The sequence below is a fragment of the Musca autumnalis genome, unplaced genomic scaffold (genome assembly GCF_047663935.1).
Source record: "Musca autumnalis isolate F117 unplaced genomic scaffold, ASM4766393v1 scaffold_1, whole genome shotgun sequence".
In the NCBI taxonomy this organism is placed as follows: domain Eukaryota; kingdom Metazoa; phylum Arthropoda; class Insecta; order Diptera; family Muscidae; genus Musca; species Musca autumnalis.
In genome coordinates this window covers 66,045,246-66,071,035 of record NW_027411644.1, presented here as the reverse complement: position 1 = coordinate 66,071,035, position 25,790 = coordinate 66,045,246, and the positions used below count along the sequence as shown (strand labels likewise).

The following is a 25,790-nucleotide window of genomic DNA, read 5'->3' as shown; positions in this document are numbered from 1 at the left end:
TATCGACAACTTTTTATAGAGAAAAGTTGTTATCGACAGAATTTCTATGTATAAAATTTGTAGAAAAACATGTTATCGACAACATTTCTATAGCAAAATGTTTCTATCGACAACATTTATATGCCGAAATGTTGTTATCGGCAACTTTTCTATGCAGAAAACTTGTTATCGACAACCAAAACTTGCATTTTCAGAAACCTGGTGAGAATTGTTCGTGTTTTATGAGAATTACAGCTGCTCTGTTCCAGAACCTGGCAGAAGCTACTACTTTTTACTACGATAACATGTTTTACTTTATGTATGTTATCGAAAGAAATAGTAAAAATTAGTAGATTCTTGCAGTACTGGAACAGACCAAACACTTTGGCGGCTTGAAGTAAGGGGGAAACCATTCACTTCCCCTTTAATGTCCTGTTTTAATTTAATCTCTAATCTTAGATTTATTAATCCAATTTTAAGAAAATGAAAACATTTCATTGTGGATTTCCTGCAAAAGCAGGATATGTTTTATTTGTTTTGCTTTTCAAAGGAATTGCGCCATTTAAGAAGTAGCAACCAGCTGCTAGAAGCTAATGATGCATTTTTTAATGCCTTTGTTTGACAAGAAACACACACACATTACAAAGAAATTCTCATGTCTCAGCTTAACATCTGTCCTTTAAGGAATTTTTCGAAAATACGTACAACAAAAACCTAGTTATATAACAGTAAACAATCCTGAAACTCTGACAGCACAACATCATATCCTTGCATGCATCCATCCATCTATCCTGCCTAAGGGATAATTGTGGAAAGAAAGAAATTTGAGAGTACAAATAAGAAAATATAAGGGTTCGGCTTCTTTTCTTTCCTTTTCTTAAGGATAATACAACAACTACAACACTTACTGTTGAAAATAGTTTTTTGCTGCAGATTGAAATTACAGCTGCCCCAGTTAGTTTTGCTTTGTGTTTCGTGTGTGTGTTGGGCAATTTTTAGAGCACAACTAAACATCCGTATTTGAGGTTTAAAATATTTGCTTTTGTGTGTGTGTGTGATATCCTTTGAAAAAGAAATTTAGTTTTTGGCATTGCATTGCCGAAATCTTCTACGAAGTCTCCTTTTCTTTATATTTCTATTTGTTAGATCATGTCTTACAGACTTACGATTATCCTTGCTTATCCTTCTTATCTTATTACCGCCATCCTCAATGTTTTGTTTTTGTTTGTTTGGTTAGGTCTTAGAGGAGTTTTTGTTCGTTCAGTTTTCAACATTACATGTATTCTGCCTACGCATATCCTTTGTTCAAAAGGCCTTATCCTGGTCCTTGTAATAAATTTGCTCTACTTGTTGTTTGCCATCTGCAACAATTCTTATTGTTTATCATGTAACTCTGCTGCAGCACATGTTTCTTTGTTTGTGGTTGCAACAAAAAAAAAAAAAAAAAAAAAAAAAAAAAAAACATTTGTTTCTGTTATTTATGGACGGGAAAAACGCTAAACAGGATCCTAACCAAACAGATGTTGCAGGTGAAGTGGATGATGATCACATTGCCACCACACATAATTATATTCACTTGGCAATATCTTTGGGGAAAAGGGATGGGATGCATAACAAATGACAAATGTGTCATCTGCTGGCAGGGTAAAGCTATTCTCCGACAATGACAATTACATCAATTACACTATCGCAGGACATGGAGGACAATAGGGTGTCCATTTTATTAACGACCAACACCTGTTGCTGCCTGGTGTTCGATGCCAACTTCTAAGATCTTTAGAATATTTTTAAACTCTCTCTAGTCCCTTAATTCCCCCATTGAGTCCCGCATTAATTAGATACCTTTTTCTACCAATAATTACTTCTTTCTTCTTGTTGTTGTTGTTTACCCAATGTCCAGACATGTTTAATCAAACTATCCATCCATCATTTGTCCTCATCGTCATTATCATCATCATCATCGTCATATGTTGGTGTTGAGCCTGTCAGTTGTTATACATTTTTTTTTTGTTGATCCTGACCGCATAACATCCTGTTTTTGCGTGTTTGCCTCTGCTTTGCTTAGTAAAACTTTGTATTGTTAAGCAATTATTGGTATTTCATTTTGCTTCGTTTCTTTTCATTGTTTTTGTTCTTCATTTTTTTTTGTCGGTCGGGTCTTTCAATTTGCCAACAAAATAGTTTGCCGGTCACTCACTGTGTTGTTCTTGTTGTCGGTCGGTCGGTGGGTATTTTGTATTTTTTTTGTTGTTGTTTTTGCTTCGGGGCAGCCTTTAACCACACGCAAATATTGGCTAATTTGTGCTGCAAGACAGACAACAATAACGAATATCGACAACAAGAAATTGAGAGCAAAACAACACATAACGTGTTGTTGTTTTTGTAGTCCGATAATCAAATGAAATGCAATACCCCAAACCACAGTATTTGGAGGGGGCGTGGGGGAATTTTCAAAAGCACGCAGACACTGGGAGACACCATTTTTGAGGATTTTTTGCTTATTGAAAATATCTAAAAGACTTTTTTATATAGAAAAGTTATCGATAACGATTTCCCATATAGAAAAATAGTCAATAACAATTTTCTACATAGAAAATTGGTGGTAACAAGTTTTCTGTATAGAAAAGTTGTCGATAACAGGTTTTCTCAATAGAAAAGTTGACGATAACAAGTTTTGTATATAGAAGAGTTGTCGATAAAAAGTTGTCTATATAGATAAATTGTAGATAACAAGTTTTCTATATAGAAACGTTGACGATAACAAGTTTCCAATATAGAAAAGTTGGCGATAACAAGCTTTCTACATAGAAAAGTTGTCAAAAACAAATTTTCGTTATAGAAAAGTTGTCGATAACAAAACTTGACGTTAATAATATATCCATATAGAAAAGTTGTCCAAAACAAGTTCTCTGTATAGAAAAGTTGTCGATAACATGTTTTCTATATAGAATATTTGGCGATAACAAGTTTTCTATATCTAGAAATGTTTTCGATAACAAGTTTTCTATATAGAAACGTAGATGATAACAAGTTTTCAATATAGATGAGTTGTCGGTAACAAGTTTTCTGAATAGAGAGTTAGTCGATAGCAAGTTTTCTATTTAGAAAAGTTGTCAATAAATAGTTTTCTACATAGAAAAGTTGCCGATAACAGGTTTTCTTAATAGAAAAGTTGACGATAACAATTTTTTATATAGAATAGATGTCAATAAAAAGTTGTCTATATAGATAAATTGTCGATAACTAGTTTTCTATAAAGAAGCCTTGGCGATAACAAGTTTCCAATATAGATAAGTTGTCGATAACAACTTTTTTTATATACAATAGTTGACGATAACAAGTTTCCAATATAGAAAAGTTGTCGATAACAAGTTCTCTGCATAGAAAATTTGTCGATAACAAGTTATCTGTATTGAAAACTTGGTGTTAACAAGTTTTCTATACAGAAAAGTTGTCGATAACAAGTTTTCTATATAGAAACGTTGATGCTAACAAGTTTTCAATATAGATAAGTTTTCGATAACAAGTTTTCTGAATAGAAAATTAGTCGATAACAAGTTTTCTATGTAGAAAAGTTGTCGATAACAAGTTTTCTATTTAGAAAAGTTGTCGATAACACCTTTTTTATATAGAATATTTGGCGATAACAAGTTTTCTATACAGAAAAAATGTCGATAACAAGTCTTTATATATAGCAAGTTGTCGATAACAAGTTTTCTATACAGAAAAGTTGTCCATAACAAGTTTTCTATATAGAAACGTTGACGATAACAAGTTTTCTATACAGAAAAGTTGTCGATAGCATGTTTTCTATATATAATATTTGGGGATAACAAGTTTTCTATACAGAAAAGTTGTCGATAACAAGTTTTCTATATAGAAAAGTTGTCGATTACAAGTTTTCTATATGGAAAATTTGTCGATAACAAGTTTTCTATACGGAAAAGTTGTCGATAACAAGTTTTCTATACAGAAAATTAGTCGATAACAAATTTTCTATATAGAAAGTTGTCGATAACAAGTTTACAATATAGATAAGTTGTCGATAACATGTTTTCTGAATAGAAAAGTAGTCGATAACAAGATTGCTATGTAGATAAGTTGTCGATAACAAGTTTTCTATATAGAAAATTTTGCGATACTAGTTGTCTACATAGAAACGTTGACGGTAACAAGTTTTCTATATAGACAAGTTGTCGATAACAAGTTTTCTACATAGAAAATTGGTGGTAACAAGTTTTCTGTATAGAAAAGTTGCCGATAACAGGTTTTCTCAATAGAAAAGTTGACGATAACATGTTATTTATATAGAAGAGATGTCGATAACTAGTTTTCTATATAGAAAATGTGGCGCTAACAAGTTTTCTATATAGAAAAGTTGTCAAGAACAATTTTTCGTTATAGAAAAGTTGTCGATAACAAGTTCTCTGTATAGAAAATTTGTCGATAACAAGTTTTCTGTATTGAAAACTTGGCGTTAACAAGTTGTCTATACAGAAAAGTTGTCGATAACAAGTTTTCTATATAGAAACGTTGATGATAACAAGTTTTCTATTTAGAAAAGTTGTCGATAACAAGTTTTCTATACAGAATATTTGGCGATAACAAGTTTTCTATATCGAAAAGTTATCGATAAAAAGTTTTCTATATAGAAAAGTTGTCGATAGCAAGCATTCCAAGTAGAATTATTGGCGATAACATGTTTTCTATACAGAAAAGAATTATTGGCGATAACAAGTTTTCTACATAGAAAAGTTGTCGATAACAAGTTTTCTACACAGAAAAGTTGTCGACAACAAGTTTCCATATAGATAAGTTGTCAATAACAATTTCTCTGTATAGAAAAGTTGTCGATAACAAGTTTTCTGTATAGAAAATTTGTCGATAACAGGTTTTCTGTATAGAAAAGTTGTCGATAACAGGTTTTCTGAATATAAAAGTTATCGATAACAAGTTTTTTTTATAGAAAAGTATGAATAGAAAAGTTATCGATAACTAGCTTTCTGAATATAAAAGTTATCGATAACAAGATTTTTGTATAGAAATGTTGTCGATAACAAGTTTTCTATAAATAGAAATGTCGATAACAGTATTGTTTACATAAAAGTTCTCATAACAAGTTTTCTATATACAAAATTTGGCGATAACAAGTTTTCTATGTAGAAAAGTTTTCGATAACAAGTATTCCATGTAGAATATTTGGCGATAACAAGTTTTCTATATAAAACAGTTGTCGATAACAAGTTTTCTATACAGAAAAGTTGTCGATAACAAGTTTCCAATATAGATAAGTTGTCGATAACAATTTCTCTGTATAGAAAATTTGTCGATAACAAGTTTTCTGTATAGAAAAGTTGTCGATAACAGGTTTTCTGAATAGACAAGTTATCGGTTACTAGTTTTCTGAATATAAAAGTTATCGATAACAAGTATTCTATAGAAAAGTTGTCGATAACATGTTCTATGAATAGAAAAGTTATCGATAACTAGCTTTCTGAATATAAAAGTTATCGATAACAAGATTTTTGAATAGAAATGTTGTCGATAACAAGTTTTCTATAAATAAAAATGTCGATAACAGTATTGTTTACATAAAAGTTGTCAATAGCTAGTTTTTCAGATAGAAATATGTCGATAACACGTTTTTCATATAAAAAACTTGTCAATAACAATTTATCCATAAATAAAAGTAGTCGATAAAAATTTTCTGTAGACAAAATATGGACATATTTTTTCTACAGAAAACATGTCTTTCACATTGAAAAGTTTTCGGCAATATGTTTTGTATATAGAAAAGATTTCGATAAAAAAACTTGTCGATAGTAAAATGTCTATACAGAAAAGTAGTTGCTAACACGTTTTTTATACGAAAGATTTGTCAATAACAAGTTATCTATAAATAATAGCAGTCGATAAAAAGTTTTCTAAACAGAAAATATGTTGTTGACATGTTTTTCTGAATGAAAAGTTGTCGATAACAAACTTTGTATAGAGAAAATATAGCGATAACACGTCGTTATCGATAACAATTTTTCTCAATGAAAAGCAGGTCTATTAAAAGTTTTCGTAATAGAAAACTTTGCGATAACTACACCATTTTCACATGTAATTCGAAGAATTTCAGTTGTAATTTGATTATTTCATTTGAAATTCGAAACATTTCAGTTGTAATTTGAGAATTCCAATTGAATTTCGAATTATTTCATTTGTAATTTGAGAATTCCAATTGAAATTCGAATTATTTCATTTGTAATTTGAGAATTCCAATTGAAATTCGAATTATTTCATTTGTAATTCGAATTTTTCCATTTGTAATTCAAATTATTCCATTTGTAATTTGAATTTTTCCATTTGAAATTCGAATTATTACATTTGAAAATCGAATTATTTTATTTGTAATAAAAACAAAAATACTCTCATTTCTTCTTTATACTAAGGTGAAGATAATCCAACCATAACACTTAAATCAATAAAGGATCGTATTCATCTTAACTTAAAATTTTTTATGAAAATTATATTTTTGAGACTTTTTAAGCATTTTGTAATAATTAACTTTTTTCTCTAAAACGTATAGTTTTCCTGCAATCGGGTCTTCTTTTTAAAGTTCCAAAAACTTTGGAGGGTAATATAGGTGTATCCTTACATGCCAATCCCTTGGTTTTTGATTGGGAAAATAACAAATCCCTGACTTTATATGATTCTAACATTTTTGATTAAATGTTTATCGCATATTTAAATTATTATTATTTATAATACTTTTCCACATCATTGTGTCGACGTTTTAAGTGTACGCTTCCAACACCCTCTCAATCATCTGGGATGATCCACAACCTTAAAAAAAACTTAAAAATGGATCATCGTTGCAACCACCCTTAATTTAAAAATATTTCAGATGCTTTGATTTTCAAATGTAATAATTCGAATTTCAAATGAAAAACTTCAAATTACAAATGTATTAATTCGAATTTCAAATGTAATAATTCGAATTACAAATGAAATAATTCGAATTTCAAATGAAAAAATTCGAATTTCAATTGGAATTCTCAAATTACAAATGAAATAATTCGAAATTCAATTGGAATTCTCAAATTACAAGTGAAATGTTTCGAATTTCAAATGAAATAATCAAATTACAACTGAAATTCTTCGAATTACAACTGAAATTATTCGAATTACATGTGAAAATGGTGTAGTTTACTCCAAAGAAAACTTTTCTATAACAAATTTTCTCCCTAGAAAACTTGTCAATAAAAATTTTTCTCCCTAGAAACTTGTTGATAACAAATTTTCTCCATTGAAAACTTGTCGATAACAAAGTTTACTCCATTGCAAACTTATCGATAACAAATTTTCTCCATAGAAAACTTGTTGATAACTAGTTTTCTCTATAGAAAAAATGTTCGTTAAGAAGTTTTTTTCTAATTTTTTTTAGAAATTTTGCCAATAACTTGTTTTCCGTGTCAATTTTTGCAAATGTGTGTGCATTTTTTTTATTATCACAGTTGTGTTGTGAAAATTAGACCGACTGACTCGACGACATGTTCGCACCACAGCACCATTAAATTCTTGTCTCTGCTTAACGCTCAGCGGGTGGTGGTTGGTTAACGAACTGCATTTTTAGGCGATGCGTAACTTTTTTCTTCAAACAGGAAAACAAAATCAAAAGCAGGCAATTGAATGTTTGTTTTTATTTGTGAAAATTCTTTGCCAATTGTTTTGAATTTCGTTACAGAAAACACAACCTGAGAATGGTTTATTTTGATATTCGTGATTTTATTGGCAAAAATGTGTACAAACCGTAACACCAAATGTCTGTCTTGCCTTCTAATAAATTTTCCTCCTGCCGAGTTATTATGAATTTCCCAACTATTTTTAGAGCCCATAGCTGACTAAAAATATAACGAGTTGAATACGTGCTTGCACCGACCGCTGCTAACAATATTTTATTTTGTTGTCTATTTTGAATTTAAATATGTTTTAAGAGCTGAGCTGTCTGTGCCTCATGCCATTCAAATTTGACCCGTGTCGTCGTCTTGTTGGCTTATTTTGTCCCCCACTATTTTTGATTTTTTTGTTTTTATTTTATGTGGCCTATCCCCCATTTTACAGAATGGTTGGCTGGCTGCTTGCTGCAATATTGTATTTGATATATGGCCATATTTCTTCCTCTTCTACCTAATACAGCTTTGCCGCCGTGATGTTTGCCGTCGTTGTGTTGTACTCACAATTTATGTCTCTTAGTACATTCAACCTGTCGCTCTATGCCACCGCCGCAGCCGCAGTCAGCATTCGTTCACTGTCGCTATGTGTTATGTTTAATATTCATGTTTTGCTCTTTTTTGTGTATTGATTTATTTTGTTTTCCCTCATTTTCTTTTCTATTTTTTCTTTCTTTTTGTTGTTGTTGTTGTATCTATGACAAACAAAACCATATACCCCAACATCTATCCACCCATCTTCGTATCATGTTTTGTTCTTGCTCTCCCAATTCACTCTTTGGATTACCTTTTTCATGAGATGCATGCGCTCACCAAATCAAAACGATGACGTAGTATTTCCTTTACTTTGGTATTGCAACATTGACTTTGTTGTTATTTGTATGCTGGGTTACTTCATGTTTAGATTTTGTTTCTACTTCACTTCTACCTCACTGCCCCCTTCATTGATTCCTTCTTCAGAAATCCCCATTGCCTCATCAATCTTCAATGTGTAATTGTATCTGCTTTTAATCGCATGCCCATCATTCAATCAGGTTTTGAGATACATTTTATAAATGGTTCTCTCTTTGTTTACATTACTTTTGGGAGAGTTCAGAGATATACAAACTCTTCTTCACTTCGGTTCTCTTAAAGAGGGACAATTTTTTGTGTGGGGGACTCTTAGTCACGTTTTTATTCTTTGAAATTGAATTCATTTGAAAATGCAATTTCATTTTGTTGTTGTTGTTGTGGGTTTTATTACGAAATGCATTCATTGTTGTTGTCTTCTTTTTGTTGTTTCTGCTGTCATTTCCACTTTTTTATCTAATGTGAGTGAGTGCATTAGTAGCAGTGTTTCTTGGGGTTTTTTGTTTGGTTTTTTTTTTTTTTGTTTGTATTTCCCAGTAAAGCGGAAGTTGTACACGTACGCGTTTTTTTTTTTTGTCATTTGTGACTTGTAATTCTTTAGCTATTTGTTCTCCTCTAAAGCAATAAAATTTGTTTATTCATAAAAATGAACTCAGCAATTGTGAGGTTAATTAACTATTTTAGGAATGTAATTATGAAGATAATTTTCTACCCTACATCGATAACACACTAATATTTGGTTTATAGAAAATTTGTCGATAACAACATTTCTACATAGAAAAGATGTCGAAAACAAACTTTTTACATAGAAGAGACGTCGATAACAACTTTTCTACATAGAAAAGATGTCGATAACAGTTTTTCTACATAGAAAATATGTCGACAACAATATTTCTACATAGAAACGATGTCGATAACAACTTTTCTACATAGAAAATATGTCGGTAACAACTTTTCTACATGGAAAAGATGTCGGTAACAACTTTTCTACATGGAAAAGATGTCGATAACAACTTTTCTACAAAGAAAAGATGTCGATAACAATTTTTCTACATAGAAAAGATGTCGATAACAATATTTCTACATTGAAAATATGTCGTTAACAACTTTTCTACTTAGAAAATATTTCGATAACAGCCACTCTACATAGAATGGGTATCGATAACAACTTTTCTACATAGAAAAGATATCGATTACAACTTTTCTACAAAGAAATGATATCGATAACAAATTTTCTACAAAGATTTGATGTCGATAACAACTTCTGTACATAGAGAATATGTCGATAACAATTTTTCTAGATATAAAAGATGTCGATGACAACATTTCTACATAGAAAAGATGTCGATAACAACATTTCTACATAGAAAAGATGTCGATAACAACATTTCTACATAGAAAAGATGTCGATAACAACTTTTCTACAAATAAAAGATGTCGATAACAACTTTTCTACAAAGAAAAGATGTCGATAACAACTTTTCTACATATCAAAGATGTCGATAACAATTTTTTTACATAGAAAAGATGGCGATAACAACTTTTCTACATATAAAACATGCCGATAACAATCTTTCTACATAGAAAAGATGTCGATAACAGCATTTCTTCATAGAAAATATGTCGATAACAACTTTTCTACAAAGAAAAGATGTCGATAACAATTTTTCTACATAGAAAAGATGTCGATAACAATATTTCTACATTGAAAATATGTCGATAACAACTTTTCTACTTAGAAAGTATTACGATAACAGCCATTCTACATAGAAAGGGTAACGATGACAACTTTTCTACATAGAAAAGATAACGATTACAACTTTTCCACAAAGAAAAGATATCGATAACAAATTTTCTACAAAGATTAGATGTCGATAACAACTTTTCTACATAGAAAAGATGTCGATAACAACTTTTCTACAAAGAAAAGATGTCGATAACAACTTTTCTACAAAGAAAATATGTCGATAACAACTTTTCTACAAAGAAAATATGTCGATTACAACTTTTCTACATAGAAAAGATGTCGATAACAACAACTTTTACATGGAAAGGGTGTCGATAGTATCTTTTCTACATAGGAAAGATTTCGATAACAATTTTTATGCATAGAAAGGTTGTCGATAACAGCTTTTCTACATAGAAAAGATATCGATTATAGCTTTTCTACAAAGAAAAGATATCGATAACAAATTTTCTACATAGAAAAGATGTCGATAAAAACTTTTCTACATATAAAACATGTCGCTAAATTTTTCCTACATAGAAAATGTGTCGATAACATTTCTACATAGAAAAGATGTCGATAACAACTTTTCCACATAGAAAAAGATGTCGATAACAGCTTTTCTACAAAGAAAAGATATCGATAACAACCATTCTACATAGAAAGGGTAACGATAACAACTTTTCTACATAGAAAAGATGTCGATAACAAATTTTCTACATACAGAATATGTCGATAACAACAATTTTTCTACATAGAATGGGTGTCGATAACAACTTTTCTATATAGAAAAGATATCGATAACAACTTTTCTAGATATAAAGATGTCGATAACAATTTTTCTACATAGAAAGGGTGTCGATTTTTCTACATAGAAAGGATGTCTACATAGAAAAAATGTCGATAACAACTATTCTTCATAAAAAAATATGCCGATAACAGCTTTTCTACTTAGAAAAGTTGTCGATAGCAGTATTTCTACATATACAAATTGTCGATAACAGCCTTTCTACATAGGAAAGTTGTCGACAACAGCTTTTCTACATAGAAAAGTTGTCGATAATGGGTTTTCTACATAGAAAGGTTGTCGATAACAGCTATTCTACATAGAAAAGTTGTCAATAACAGCGTTTCTACATAGAAAAATTTTCGATAACATCGGTTCTACATAGAAAAGGTCTCGATAGTTGTCAATAACGACTCTTGCACGTAGAATTGTTGTCGCTAACAACTTTTCCACATAGAACAGTTGTCGATAACATATTATCCACATAGAATAATTATCGATAGTAACTTTTCGGTGTAGAAAACATGTCGATAATGGCTTTTCGTTGTAGAAATGTTGTCGATAAAAAGTTTTTCGTGTAGATAAGTGGTCAATAACAACTTTTACGTGTAAAAAATTTGTCTATAGCAACTTTTGCGCACAGAAAGCTGGTCGATAACAACTTATGTGCACAGAAAGTTTGTCGATAATAATTTTTCTACATAGAAAAATTGTCGATAACAACTTTTCTACGTAGAAATAGACTTTTACCTACAGAAATGTCGTTGACAGCAACTTTTCCACAATGAATAGTTGTCGATAACAACTTTTCACATAGAATAATTATCGTTAATAACTTTTCGTTGTGGAAAAGTTGTCGGTGACAACTTATCGTTACATATAAGTTTTCGATGATAATTTTTCTAGTAGAAATATTGTCTATAGCAACTTTTTTCTATAGCAAAGTTTTCGTTAGGGAAAATTTGTTGATAACAACTTTTCGTTATGGAAAAGTTGTAGATAACAGCTTTTCATCTGCATAGGGAAGATGTCGATTACAACTCGTACATATAGAAAAGTTATCGATAGCAAATGTTTCTTTTGTACATAGCAAAGATGTCGATAACTACTTCTGTACATAGCAAACATGTCGATAACAACTTTTCTACAAAAGTCCTCATTGCCTCATTTCCAAAGAAAATTGTCGATAACAACTTTTCTACAAAAAAGAATTGTCGGTAATAACTTTTCTACATAGAAAAGTTGTCGATTAACCAATTTTCCCTATAGAAAAGTTGCCGATAACAACTTTTGTGCACAAAAAATTTGTCGATATCAACATTTTTCCATATAACAGTTGTCGATAACAAATTATGGTTATAGAAAAGTTTTTGGTTATGTAAAAGTAGTCGAGAATAATTTTTTTATATAAATGTTGTCAATAACAACTATTTGTTATAGAAAATTTGTCGATATAACTTTTCGTTTAAGAAATGTTATCGATAATAACTTTTCTATATAAAAAATCGATAACATCTTTTCTAAATAGAAACATTTTCAATAACAACTTTTCTTCATAGAAAAGATGTCGATAACAACTTTTCTACACGGAAAAGATGTCGATTACAACTTTCTACACAGAAAATATTTAGATAAGAACATTTTAATAAAAAGAATTTGTCGATAAAAACATTTTTCCACAGAAAAGTTGTCGATAAAATTTTTCTCCATAAAAATATTGTCGATAAAAATATTTCGATAGCAACTATTAAAGAATCGATAATAATGTGAGAATATAACCAATCTTAAATTGAGATAATTTACTTATATTTAAATTTTTAATGAACGCTTCTTCTTCTCAAATATGTACAAAAAACTAACCCAAACTCCCCCTCCTCTCTGTTCTCTTTGCAGCAAAAAACTGAATTAAGTCCACCTGCACATCAAACGATAGCCAGCAGCAGTAATGAAACATCTGGAGCGCAAAGTAATCGAGAGTCCTCTGTGTCATTATCCACATCCAACAACAATCAGGTGGCGGCGACGACGACGTCAACGACGGGACATCATAAATCCAATGAAGCCAAAGTTAGTACATCCTCAACGGGTTCATCGAACATTAGCGGAACAACACATAAAAATTCCAATACAACATCCGCAGCAGCAGCAGCGGCGGCTAAAGAACGTGAGGAACGTTATGCTGCAGCTCAGGCCGCCTTGGCGGCAGCAAATGGTGGTGGTATGACAGCGACGGCGGCGGTAACAACTTCTCCATCGGGAACAACAACGGGTGCCCCCAGTTTATATGTCTCAGTGCCATTGTCAAATGCAAATGTACCTGGAATAAATATACCAACAACAACAGCAGCTAGTACAACAGGAAGTCAAGGTTTGTTATGAAATATTTATTTATTGTTTTCTTAATTACATTAATTAAATATTGTTACTTCTTCTCTTTATAGATCATCTAACAACTGGACAAACAACAACAAGATCAACTAGTCAACAATTAGCTGCAGCCGCTGCCGCAGCGGCAGCAGCTGCTTCTTCCGCCACAAACACATCCTCGCCCCTGGATCGTCAGTCGCCCTTTAATAATTCTGCCACCTCTACCACATCTTCTGTTCCCTCACCGGCAAATCAACTGCATAGCAGTGTTATATATCAACAGCAACAACAACAAAGTGGTAAATCCCCCAATGGTACACAGTTGTCGTCTGGCGGCGGCGGATCTGCTTCAACTCCCGCTTCTTCGACTGGCATTAATCTTACCGCATCCACAACCGAAACTGGCAATTTAAAAATTAGCTATGAAAAACAATCATCATCGTCCTCGTCATCACGTCTTAGCCAATTACAGGATCAAGAAACGGCACCCATGAGACGTAGCAGGTTAGTTGAGACTTTGGTCTACTTTTCTCTCTTTCTCCGAACACCCAACCACACTCATATATACACCTTTGTTTAAAATTATTACTAATAATTAAATAGTTTTGTTTTGTCCTTAGTTATTAGTGCATGTAACCACCTTTACCACCACATTTCACCCTTGAACCAACAATTTAACAATATTTTCAAGTATTTTTTTAGTATTAAATAGATTTTACTCCCTCGACCCAGTTTACTCCACTTTCGTTTTTAAACGTTGGTGGAGAAAAAGAAGGGAGATCGTTTGTATTTGGTTTTCTAAATTTTGTTGATTTTGTTGTTGTATTTATTCTTCTTTGGAGGCCTGTGTTGTTGCTATTTTTCTCAAACAGATGTTTTTTAATTCGTTTTCTTTTTTAATAACAAATATTTGATTTGGTTAATAACACATTTGATACAAAATTATGGTTATTTCAAAAATAATACGGACAGAATTTAAGAAACTACTGGGAAATAGAATTAAAATTATGTTATGTTCTATAAGAAGATGCTGCGAAGTCCCTTGGTTTGTCTTCCATGAGAAAACTTGTACTTGTTCGATAAGAAGACATTTTGGTCTGCTATAAGAAGATCTATTGGTCTTCTATAGTAAGAGTTTTTGGTCTTCTATAAGAAAACCTTTTAATCTTCTATGAGAAAACATTTAAATCTTCTATTTTTTATATGAAGACCTTCTGGTATTTTATGAGAAGCCCTATGGTTTGCCTTCTATAAGAAGACCTTTCGGTCTTCTATATGAAGATCTTTTGGTTTTTTATAAGAGGACGTTTTGTTTGTTTTTCTATTAGGGGAACTTAAGCTCTTCAATGGGAAGACCTTTTGGATTTATAATAGGGGACCTTTTAGTCTTCTATGAAAAGAGCTTTCTGTCTTCTATAAGAAGACCTTTTGGACTTCTTTAAGAAGACATTTAGAACTTCTGTAAGAAAACCTTTTGTACTTCTATAACAATACCTTTTGGTTTTCTGTTAGAAGACCTTTGACTGGTCTTCTATAAGAAGAACCTTTGGTCTTCTATGAGAAGACCTTATGGTCATCTATAACAAGACCTTTGGATTTCCTTCTTTTGGTCTTCTATATGGAGATCTTTTGGTCTCAAATAAGAAGACCATTTGGTCTTCCTTTGGAAGACTAGGTCTTCTCTCTGAAAGGGTCTACAGAAGCACCCTTTCTTTCAGAAAGCGTCTATAGAAGCATCCTTTCTTTCAGGAAAAGTCTATAGAAACACCCTTTCTTTCAGGAAAAGTCTATAGAAGCACCCTTTCTTTCAGGAAAAGTCTATAGAAGCACCCTTTCTTTCAGGAAAAGTCTATAGAAGCACCATTTCTTTCAGAAAGTTTCTATAGAAGCACCCTTTCTTTCATAAATGGTCTATAGAAGCACACTTTGTTTCAGAAAGGGTCCATAGAAGCACCCTTTGTTTCAGAAAGGGTCTATAAATGAAACCTTTCTTTCTTAAAGGGTCTATAGAAGCACCCTTTGTTTGAGAAATGGTCTATAGAAGAACCCTTTGTTTGAGAAATGGTCTTTAAAAGCACCCTTTCTTTTAGGAAAAGTCTATAGAAGAACCCTTTCTATCAGCAAGGGCCTATAGGAGCACCCTTTCTTTCAGAAAGGGTTTATAGAAGTACCCTTTATTTCAGAAAGGGTTTATAGAAGTACCCTTTATTTCAGAAAGTGTCTATAGAAGTACCCTTTATTTCAGAAAGGGTCTATAGAAGTACCCTTTATTTCAGAAAGGGTCTATAAAAGCACCCTTTCTTTTCGAAAGGGTCTATAAAAGCACCCTTTCTTTTCGAAAGGGTCTATAAAAGCACCCTTTCTTTTCGAAAGGGTCTATAAAAGCACCCTTTCTTTTCGAAAGGGTCTATAAAAGCACCCTTTCTTTTCGAAAGGGTCTATAAAAGCACCCTTTCTTTTCGAAAGGGTCTATAAAAGCACCCTTTCTTTTCGAAAGGGTCTATAAAAGCACCCTTTCTTTTCGAAAGGGTCTATAAAAGCACCCTTTCTTTTCGAAAGGGTCTATAAAAGCACCCTTTCTTTTCGAAAGGGTCTATAAAAGCACCCTTTCTTTTCGAAAGGGTCTATAAAAGCACCCTTTCTTTTCGAAAGGGTCTATAAAAGCACCCTTTCTTTTCGAAAGGGTCTATAAAAGCACCCTTTCTTTTCGAAAGGGTCTATAAAAGCACTCTTTCTTTTCGAAAGGGTCTATAAAAGCACCCTTTCTTTTCGAAAGGGTCTATAAAAGCACCCTTTCTTTTCGAAAGGGTCTATAAAAGCACCCTTTCTTTTCGAAAGGGTCTATAAAAGCACCCTTTCTTTTCGAAAGGGTCTATAAAAGCACCCTTTCTTTTCGAAAGGGTCTATAAAAGCACCCTTTCTATTCGAAAGGGTCTATAAAAGCACCCTTTCTTTTCGAAAGGGTCTATAAAAGCACCCTTTCTTTTCGAAAGGGTCTATAAAAGCACCCTTTCTTTTCGAAAGGGTCTATAAAAGCACCCTTTCTTTTCGAAAGGGTCTATAAAAGCACCCTTTCTTTTCGAAAGGGTCTATAAAAGCACCCTTTCTTTTCGAAAGGGTCTACAGAAGCACCCTTTCTTTTCGAAAGGGTCTATAAAAGCAAACTTTCTTTCAGAAAGGGTCTATAAAAGCACCCTTTCTTTTCGAAAGGGTCTACAGAAGCACCCTTTCTTTTAGAAAGGGTCTATAAAAGCAAACTTTCTTTCAGAAAGGGTCTAAAGAAGCACCGTTTGTTTCAGAAAGGGTCTAAAGAAGCACCGTTTGTTTCAGAAAGGGTCTAAAGAAGCACCCTTTGTTTCAGAAAGGGTCTAAATAAGCACCCTTTGTTTCAGAGAGGGTCTAAAGAAGCACCCTTTGTTTCAGAAAGGGTCTAAAGAAGCACCGTTTGTTTCAGAAAGGGTCTATAGAAGCACCCTTTGTTTCAGAAAGGGTCTAAAGAAGCACCCTTTGTTTCAGAAAGGGTCTAAAGAAGCACCCTTTGTTTCAGAAAGGGTCTAAAGAAGCACCCTTTGTTTCAGAGAGGGTCTAAAGAAGCACCCTTTGTTTCAGAAAGGGTCTAAAGAAGCACCCTTTGTTTCAGAGAGGGTCTAAAGAAGCACCCTTTGTTTCAGAAAGGGTCTATAGAAGCACCCTTTGTTTCTGAAAAGGTATATTGAAGCACCCTTTGTTTCAGAAAGGGTCTATAGAAGCACCCTTTCTCAAAATTGTTCTAAGGCGATTTTTGGGGAAAATGGCAAGACTTTCTTAAGTATTTTTATCTGAGGATGCAGATTCCGTCCAAACCTAATCCCATACAGTTTTTGTTAGAACAATATGTTTATAAAATCGTAGAAGCACCCTTTCTATGAGAAAGTGTCCATACGGAGACTTTCTGAAAGAAATGTCGATTCCATGGACACTTTCTCATAGAGAGGGTGCTTCTACGATGGAAAAACTTATATCGTTGTAATCAGAATCGTAGGACTGACTATCTTCGATGAAAAATTCAAAACCATCCTCGAACAGAACTTAAAGTGTTCATAAGTGGTTCCCAACAACATTTTAACGGTGGCAAAAAAGCCCGTCAACCCCAAACTTTTTTCGGTGATAAAAATTAGGTCCACATACACATCATTGAACTAAGATGAATCGGCGTCATTAGAAAAGTCGCCGCAGTCCTTTCGGTAATGTTCTTGTTAAACATACATACATATGCACATATGTATAAAATGTATTTTTTATTTATTTTTTGCGCTATAGTTTTCATTTTGAGGAAATTCTGATTTCAAAATTTGTTGAATTTGTTTTGGATTTTCTTATTTAAATTGGAAAATACACGTGGCTTAAGCAAAGACAGACACAAAATGTCTAAACTTAACATTCCCCCAAATCCGCTATCCCCTCATACACACACATACATATATAATTTTATATGAATATGCCCATATCTGTATAATGCTCGAACAATATCCACCCACCCAACCCAACCAACCCATCACACATACACCCCCCAAATCAATATTTAACAAAAAACAATCATAACCTCAAAGAAACATTTTCAAATTGCAAAATGAAAATAAATATCAATTTTTTCGATATTCTCTTCTTCTTCTTTCCACTTTGATTTTTGATTAATAATTTGCATTATCATAAAACAAAACACTTTTAAAAATGCAAAAATACGATTGGAATTTGTTGTGTTTGTATGTTCGTTCGTTCGTCCGCTCGTTCGTTTTATTTCGTAAACGAAATTACTCGAAACATGTAGATCACGCTCAGGTGAAAGTAGTATGTTGCAAGCACAACAACAGCAACAACATCACCATCATCATCAGCAGCAGCAACAACAACAGCAGCAGCATAACTCCTCACAAAAAACGAATTCTCGTTCAGCCAAAAAGAGGGCAGCTTCTGCCAAATCGGGTTTTGCCTCCTCCACCTCTTCGTCGTCAAACAATAATAATGAGAGCCAACCACCGCAGGAAAAATTGGCCAAAACATCCAACTCCTCTTCTGCGTCATCATCAATGGCAACCGATAAGACGTCTACTTCGGGTTCACCATTATCACAGCCGCATTATCAAGCTGATCTTACAACACCCACACCACCACCAACAGCACCCTCACCATTATCATTGCCACCGCCAAGTAGTACACCAACACCATCAACACGTACGCCAACGCCAACCTCAACGCCCTCGGTTACACCTTCTCCATCGCCCATTGTCATGCTGCAACAGGGTGGCGAGCAACAGCACAGTAATTCACCCTCCTCAACATCATCATCATCGGCAGCGGCTTCTTCATCTACAGCTTCCATGCGTAATGGAAATTCTTCACCTAATAGTGGTGGTGGAGGAGGTGCCACCACTAGGTCATCACCATTACCACCCATGAGTTCCAACAATACGACGAACATTCAACAACAACCAACAACTGCAACCAATCTAACGAAAAACAGCAACAATAACCCGGGCAGTAATAGCAATAAAAATAGCAACAACAACAGCAACCAAAGTGTTGGTGGTGATCACAACAACACCAATTATAGTTCTTCTGGCTCTTCATCTTCTTCTTCTAAAAACAATAGTAGTAATTCTTCTAACAATGCCGCCGCCTCCAACATGGGGCCAAGTAGTAGTCCTCTTATAAGTAGCAGTATTTCTAGCAGTACCAACAACAATACAACAACAGCAACAACAACTAGTAGCAGTAGTAGTAGCAATAATAATAACAATAAAAACAATAACAGTAGTAATTTAGCTGATCAGCAGACCAATAACGCTGCTGTTGGTGGTGGAGGAGGTGGTGCAGGGCCCACAACAAAACCTCTCAACAAGAAAATGTTAAGGGCCCATCAGTCACATTTGCAACAGCAACAGGAGCAACAACAACAGCGTCAGCACAAAACACAACAGCAACAACAACATTCACAGAGACAACAATCACCACCACCTCCACGTGGTGGTTTTTCGACACAGCAACAACATGTCTCGCCTGAGCGTAACTCCACAACGTCCTCCGGCTCTTCCAAAATACCCCCCAACCACAAGTTGCATAACAGCAATTCCCCATCCTCAACCTCCTCCACTTCTGCTCTTTCCACCACCACTGCAAATCAACAAAATGCCAATGCCTTTGCAAATGCTTCAAATTCTAGTTCAAATGTTAACTCAGCTTCTTCTTCATCTTCTAACACTTCCTCCTTAACCACCACCACCTCCTCCTCTTCCACGACTACTAACAACTCTGGTTCCAATTTAGGCAATTCATCAGCTAACACCACAGCAACTGCTGCTACTAATAATAACAACAGCAATAACAAAGCTGTGCATAAACTAAATCAGCAGCAACAACATGTTGTCCATGCTGCTGCTAATAACAACAACAACAAAACAACAAATTTGAAAAATTCTGATAATGATGTTATTGAAATTTTGCCATTAACCACAAATTCTTCTTCTTCAAATTCTCTTTTATCTTCCAACAATGTCAACAACACCACCAACAACAACCATAACAACACCAATCCAACAACCAAAACCACCACAACCCCAATTTCCCCAAATACTAACAACAACAATGCCAATATGACAACATCATCATCATCTACAACAACATCAAATGTGACTGCTACTACTGCCACCAATCCAACAATCACAACAACAACAAATTCAAATAACAACAACAATAATAATAAATTTAACAATTCCCAAAAAATCAAATCACCAACCACCACCACAATCTCCAACAACAACACTACTACATCAAACTCTGCAACATCTTCAACATCATCGAACGCCAACAACAGAACTCCTGATAGTGGTGTCTTCTCCTCTTCGTCATTTAATGTCAGCAATGCCAGTACCACCAGCTCATGTTCATCATCCTCCATGAATATGGGAGGAGGAGGAGGTCTAAAATTCTCCTATGAACCCCAATCAGTGGCGGGTGCTGGCTCTACTGGTCTATTACCACCCTCGATTGACACAACAATGACCACGGTTAAAGATTCACCACCCAGTTCACCTGGTTCTGAAGCTGGTAGTACCGCGACCGCAGCAACAACACGTAAACGTGGTCGCCGAGCAAAAGAGGCTAATACCACGACAACGACGACATCCACAACTAGCAGTAGTTCCACACCCACCACCAACATACCAAATGATCTCAAAGACATTAAAGTATTTCAAAATGGTTTACCAGCACCACCGGCACCAGCCACACAACAACAACAGCCAACAACATCTGCTGCAGCAGCTGCTGCCGCCGCAACAACCGCATCATCTTCATCTATACAGCCCCCCTCAGTTACTGTTACCACCGCACCCCATATGTTGGGTAATCAATTAAATCCCAACAGTGGCATGGCCCAAAAACTTTCCGATCAACTTAGTATGGAGATCCAGGATCATAATGCCTATACTGGTCCCGAAGCTGTAATGCCACAATTTGTTGGTGTACCATTCCCAGGAAAATTGGTAAGTACTACTTATTACTTTGTTTTTTTCTTTTATTTGTAAGGTTATTTATTTCTGTATCCCTAAAAGTATGCTGTGATTTTTGTTTGATGTGTTCATGCAACACTTTGTAAGGCAGGCAATTGGATAGAAATGTGACTTTGATTTTAAGATAAAACAATGACAAAGGGAGGGGGAATAGCAGTACTTGGAGATATTGTGGACCTTTTTGGACCTGTTAGAGTCCTTTGAGAGGAACTAAGTAGAGAGAGAGAAAACATTAAAGTGTGTAAATTAACCTCAATTGTGAAAATAGAAATCAACTTAAATTTTAGTGCTGAAAATCGTTGATTAGTTTGGGTTAGGTCTAAAAAATTGATAGCTACCAGGCATAATGTTACTCCTCTAGAGCCCCTTGTGGACTTTCAATATCATTCAAAGGGAAAAAGTAATATAAAAGATATTGCTATATCGAGGAAACTTATACAAAAGAAACATATGCAACCTGTTTTGAGGATAAATGAATAACAAAGGGCGAGTTTCAGCACTTGAAGCTATTGTGATCCTTTATAACACTCCTAGGTTATTAATGATGGAAATCGCTGGACTTTTAACCTCATTCCAAATGAAAGCTTATATAAAGATATAGCGATATCGAGAAAAATATCACAAAAAAAGGAAACTTTAAATGTTTCTTAAGATCGCCAAGGATAAGCATTGGAAAGTAATCTGTTACGGGTCAGTCATAAGTTCTTGAAGACCTGTGTGTCCAATGTGTTTCTTTTGAATTCTGAAGCATAGGGGAAAAAAGGAGTAACTAGGAGTCTTTGGTGTATATTATAAGTAATTTTTAGATAAGAAGGAACATTTTAAAATATTTCGCTGTTTTTATACCCTCAGCATTTTTGCTAACGAGGGTATATACACTTTCATACGGGCAAAATGTGCCTCATAGAAATAATGGTTTTAGACCCCAAGTATGTTTGGACGAAATGTGTTTCAGACAATTTGGAGTCGATTGTGCAATGTCCGTCTGTCTGTCCGGCTGGCTGGTGCGCACGATAACTCTCGAACGGATGAACCGATTCGGTTCGGTTCGTAATATATTGCCCAAACTTAGTTTAAGTTCGAAGATGGGCTATATCGGTCCACTCCTACCGGTACCTCCCCCACAAAAGTTCGAAAATGTTCGGAAAATTTGTGCGCATGATAACTCTTGGAAGGAGTAACCGATTTGGTCCATACTTTGCCCATCGTAAAATGAGGACTAGACTTAGATAATGTTTCAATATAGACTCAATTGGCCCACTCCTTCGGGTACCTCCCACACAAAATTTCGAAAAAGTTCAGTTTAGGGCCATCTCTCGAATCACTGTGATTTTTGTTTTAGCAACTTGTATTCACTGCCCTCCATACGACGGTACAAGTTTCATTAGGGGCAAGTCCATACTTCCTGAGAAAATAGCCTGAAAGTTGCAAAAAAAAACCACTATGACACCGTGTAAGGTGGTTGGAGCGCAAGATAACTCTCGAACGGATCTGTCGATTCGGTTCAAAATTTGGCCTTCGTAATATTTTATCAAAACATAGTTTATATTGGAAGATGGGCTATATTGGTCCACTCCTTCAGGTACCTCCCCCGCCAAACTTGAAAAATGTTCGGACAAATTTTGCGCACGATAACTTTTGAAGGGAGCGACGATGTAATCCATACATTGCACATCCTAAAATATCTACCAGATATAGATCAGGTTCGAATATGAACTATATTTGTCTACTTCTTCTGGTACCACTCACACAAAATTTCGGATAAGTTCACTTTAAGACCTGCTCTCGAATCACTTTGATTTTTGTTGAAGCGATTCGCATTCGCTACCTCCATTACGGCTGTAAAAGTTTTTTCAGGGGCAAGTCCATATTTCTTGAGAAAACATCCCGAAAGATTTAAAAACCCCCTATGTCACCATATGTGGCGGTCGGAGAGCGCGATAACTCTCGAACTGTTTAACCGATTTGGCCCAACATTTGGTCTTCGTCATATTATATCCAAACTTAGTTTCATGGGCAATGCCGGTCCACAACTTTCGGTACTTCTCCCCAATATTTAAAAAATGTCACTAAAATGCTAGGACGATATCACTTGAATGGGGCAACCAATTTGGTCCAAACTTTGGATCTCCTAATATTTTATCAAAATTTAGTTTAACTTCTAAAATGGCCCATATCGGTCCTCCCTAAGGGTACCTGCCCTAGAAAAGTTCAACATTTGTATCTTAGTGCAGTTAATTCCTAATCCACATTTTTGTCGGCAAGTTCTGAAAGGGCCACAAAATTCTGAAGAGACCTTAAATACATTCGATCTGTCCGGAGTTGAAAGTTTCGCTTCACATTGGCTGAGGGTATATATCTGTCGGCAAAGCCGACTGACACTTTTTTACTTGTTTTTTTTTTGCCATTGTCTCAGGACTTGTCCCCGACAAAAATTGGACCGTCATAATAGGGCTGCGAAAACAAAATTAGCTGAAAAAATCAAATCGATCCGAGACATGTTCTTAAACCGTACTTTTACGAAGAATTTTGAAGTTTGTCAATTTTGTGTGAGAGGTGGAGACCTCCGTAGGTGGGGACCGATCTAGTCCATATTCGAACCTAATCAAATTTTGAACCAAGACGGGGACATGGTTAATTGACTCCGATTCGACTGAAATGGATTTCGACCAAACATAATTGGGGTCCAATATCATTATTTTGATGAGGAACATATTTGATCGTATCAAAGTCTATATACCCCCATTACTCTGAGAGCTGGGGTTAGACTTAACCTCTCTTGTTTTTGTTTAACAAATTTTTCCAGCTAATTTGTCGGAGGATCGTAAACTTCCTCGCGAATATATTGTAAAGCTATTTTTAATTTTTGTTTTCCTTTCTTCATAAATATTCAACCCAATTTAAACCTATTTTTTACATAACCTAAAATTTTGTAATAAGATTTTGCTGCAACTGTATCATCAGAGGTTCAGAAATAATCCAAAAGGATTGTGAGAGTGTTTGAAACTTTCTCGTTGCCACACTTTCTGCAAACATCTTCATACCGACTTCACCTTATCTTCTCCATAACCTCACTTTTGAGAGAATATTCAGTTAAGTTGTTGCAGGGTCAAAAGCGTTCTCGCGAAGCAAAATATTAACATCCCAGCAAAATTTGACGGAAGGGGTTCTTTGCGATGACGTGATTTCATGTCATCTTTTGCATTGGTTCAAAGGAAGTCGTGAAAGATCCGATCTTTTCATTAGGATTTGAACCAATGCAAAGGAAGTCGTGAAAGATCCGATCTTTTTATCAGCATTTGTACCCATTCCATCGATCCAATAGAGATGATGTTTGTGTTTTTATTTACATACCTGTTTATTTTCATTTTGGTATGTTCCAGTACTGCAAAAATCTACTAATTTTTACTATTTTTTCCAATAACATAAAGGAAAAATTGTTATCGTAGTAAAAATAAGTAGATTCTTGCAGTTTCTGGAACAGACCAAAGTTGTTAGAACTGTCGTCGTGATGTTGTCTTACATTTCCTGCATATCAAACAACTAAAACTTCTAAACAATTGGTATTATATGAAGTCCCAACCATCGAGCTAAAAATAGAATCGGACTGCACACATTGCTATTTTAAAAGTTCCCTTGTCTGTTCTAAATCTGACATAGAATGAACTCAATCAAATCTCGCTTCTTGGAATTTGAAAAAAAAGTCCGAAACGAAAAGGAACAAGAATCTGAAAATAAAGAAGAAACTACTTTTGGAAAGAAACAATTAAAAATATATTAATTAAGCATAAATGGTATTTTCTATAAAAAGTCTCTCCTCCCCGTTCGTTACATTTTGTTCTTAGAGATCCCTAAAGCAAGCCGGGTTGTAGATCCTACATATTTCCGTCACTAAACAAAAGAGTATAATTACCAAAATGTTGTTATAAAATAACAAAATTATAAAATAAAAGTAATTTACGAAATAAAAATACTTAAAGGAGTGCATTTGGTTGGAGTCCATGTTGAAATCTGAACTGGTGATGGGAAGATAATTGAAAAAACCTTTTGTAAGATGAAAGAATATCAGTTGCGGAGAACGGAGGAAGTAATCTTTTGCGTTGCAGCGGTGGTGATTACATTGCAATTTTGGATGTAAACTTTTGAAAAACTAAACTGATAAATTAATTGTAGCTATTTCATGAATTCGTTTGAATTAATAAAGAGTTTTGTTTTTCATGAAAACCATATTTCAATACAGCATTTCCACTTTCCTAACAAGACATTTTCAGAATTTGGTATGGTTTCTACATTAATTTAGCTCGATTTGACTTTATCTTCTCCTTAACCTCAATTTTTATACCCTACACCACACTGTGGTAAGGGGTATTATGTCTTTGTGCATTTGTATGTAACATACAAAAAGAAACGAAATAGACCCACAGTTCCTTTTGGGGATAGACATATAATCACTTTCTGAGTCGATTTATGCGTGTCCGTCCGTCTGTCCATGTATTTTTGTTCGCAACGTACAGGTCGAATTTTTTGTCTGATTCAGCTGAAAATTGGGGACAACATTTTTTTAGCCATAGGAAGAACGCTCATTGCTTTTAGTGAAAATCGGTTCAGATTTTGATATAGCTCCCATATATTTTCGGCCGATTTCACGTATTTGCTGCACCAAACACGCTATATACGTCCAATTTTGATGAAATTTTGAATGTGTGACTGAATTTTGTCTACAAATAAGTGTGCAAAATTATATTGAAATCGGTCCGGATTTGGATATAGCTCCCATATATATTTTCGGCCGATTTCACGTATGTCCTGTACCACAC

General features: G+C 34.3%; 1 protein-coding gene across 19 annotated transcripts in view; it reads left to right on the top strand.

Moving 5' to 3' along the window:
- The window catches only part of Alh (coiled coil domain containing protein Alhambra), a 101,155-nt gene that overhangs the window by 56,816 nt on the left and 18,549 nt on the right, over positions 1-25,790 (top strand). For all 19 annotated transcript variants that reach the window (XM_073979748.1, XM_073979800.1, XM_073979726.1 and 16 more), the window contains 3 exons: positions 12,953-13,427; positions 13,501-13,930; positions 18,234-20,946. In XM_073979748.1, the coding sequence (XP_073835849.1) occupies positions 12,953-13,427; positions 13,501-13,930; positions 18,234-20,946 (3,618 nt within the window). The remainder of the gene's footprint in view (positions 1-12,952; positions 13,428-13,500; positions 13,931-18,233; positions 20,947-25,790) is intronic.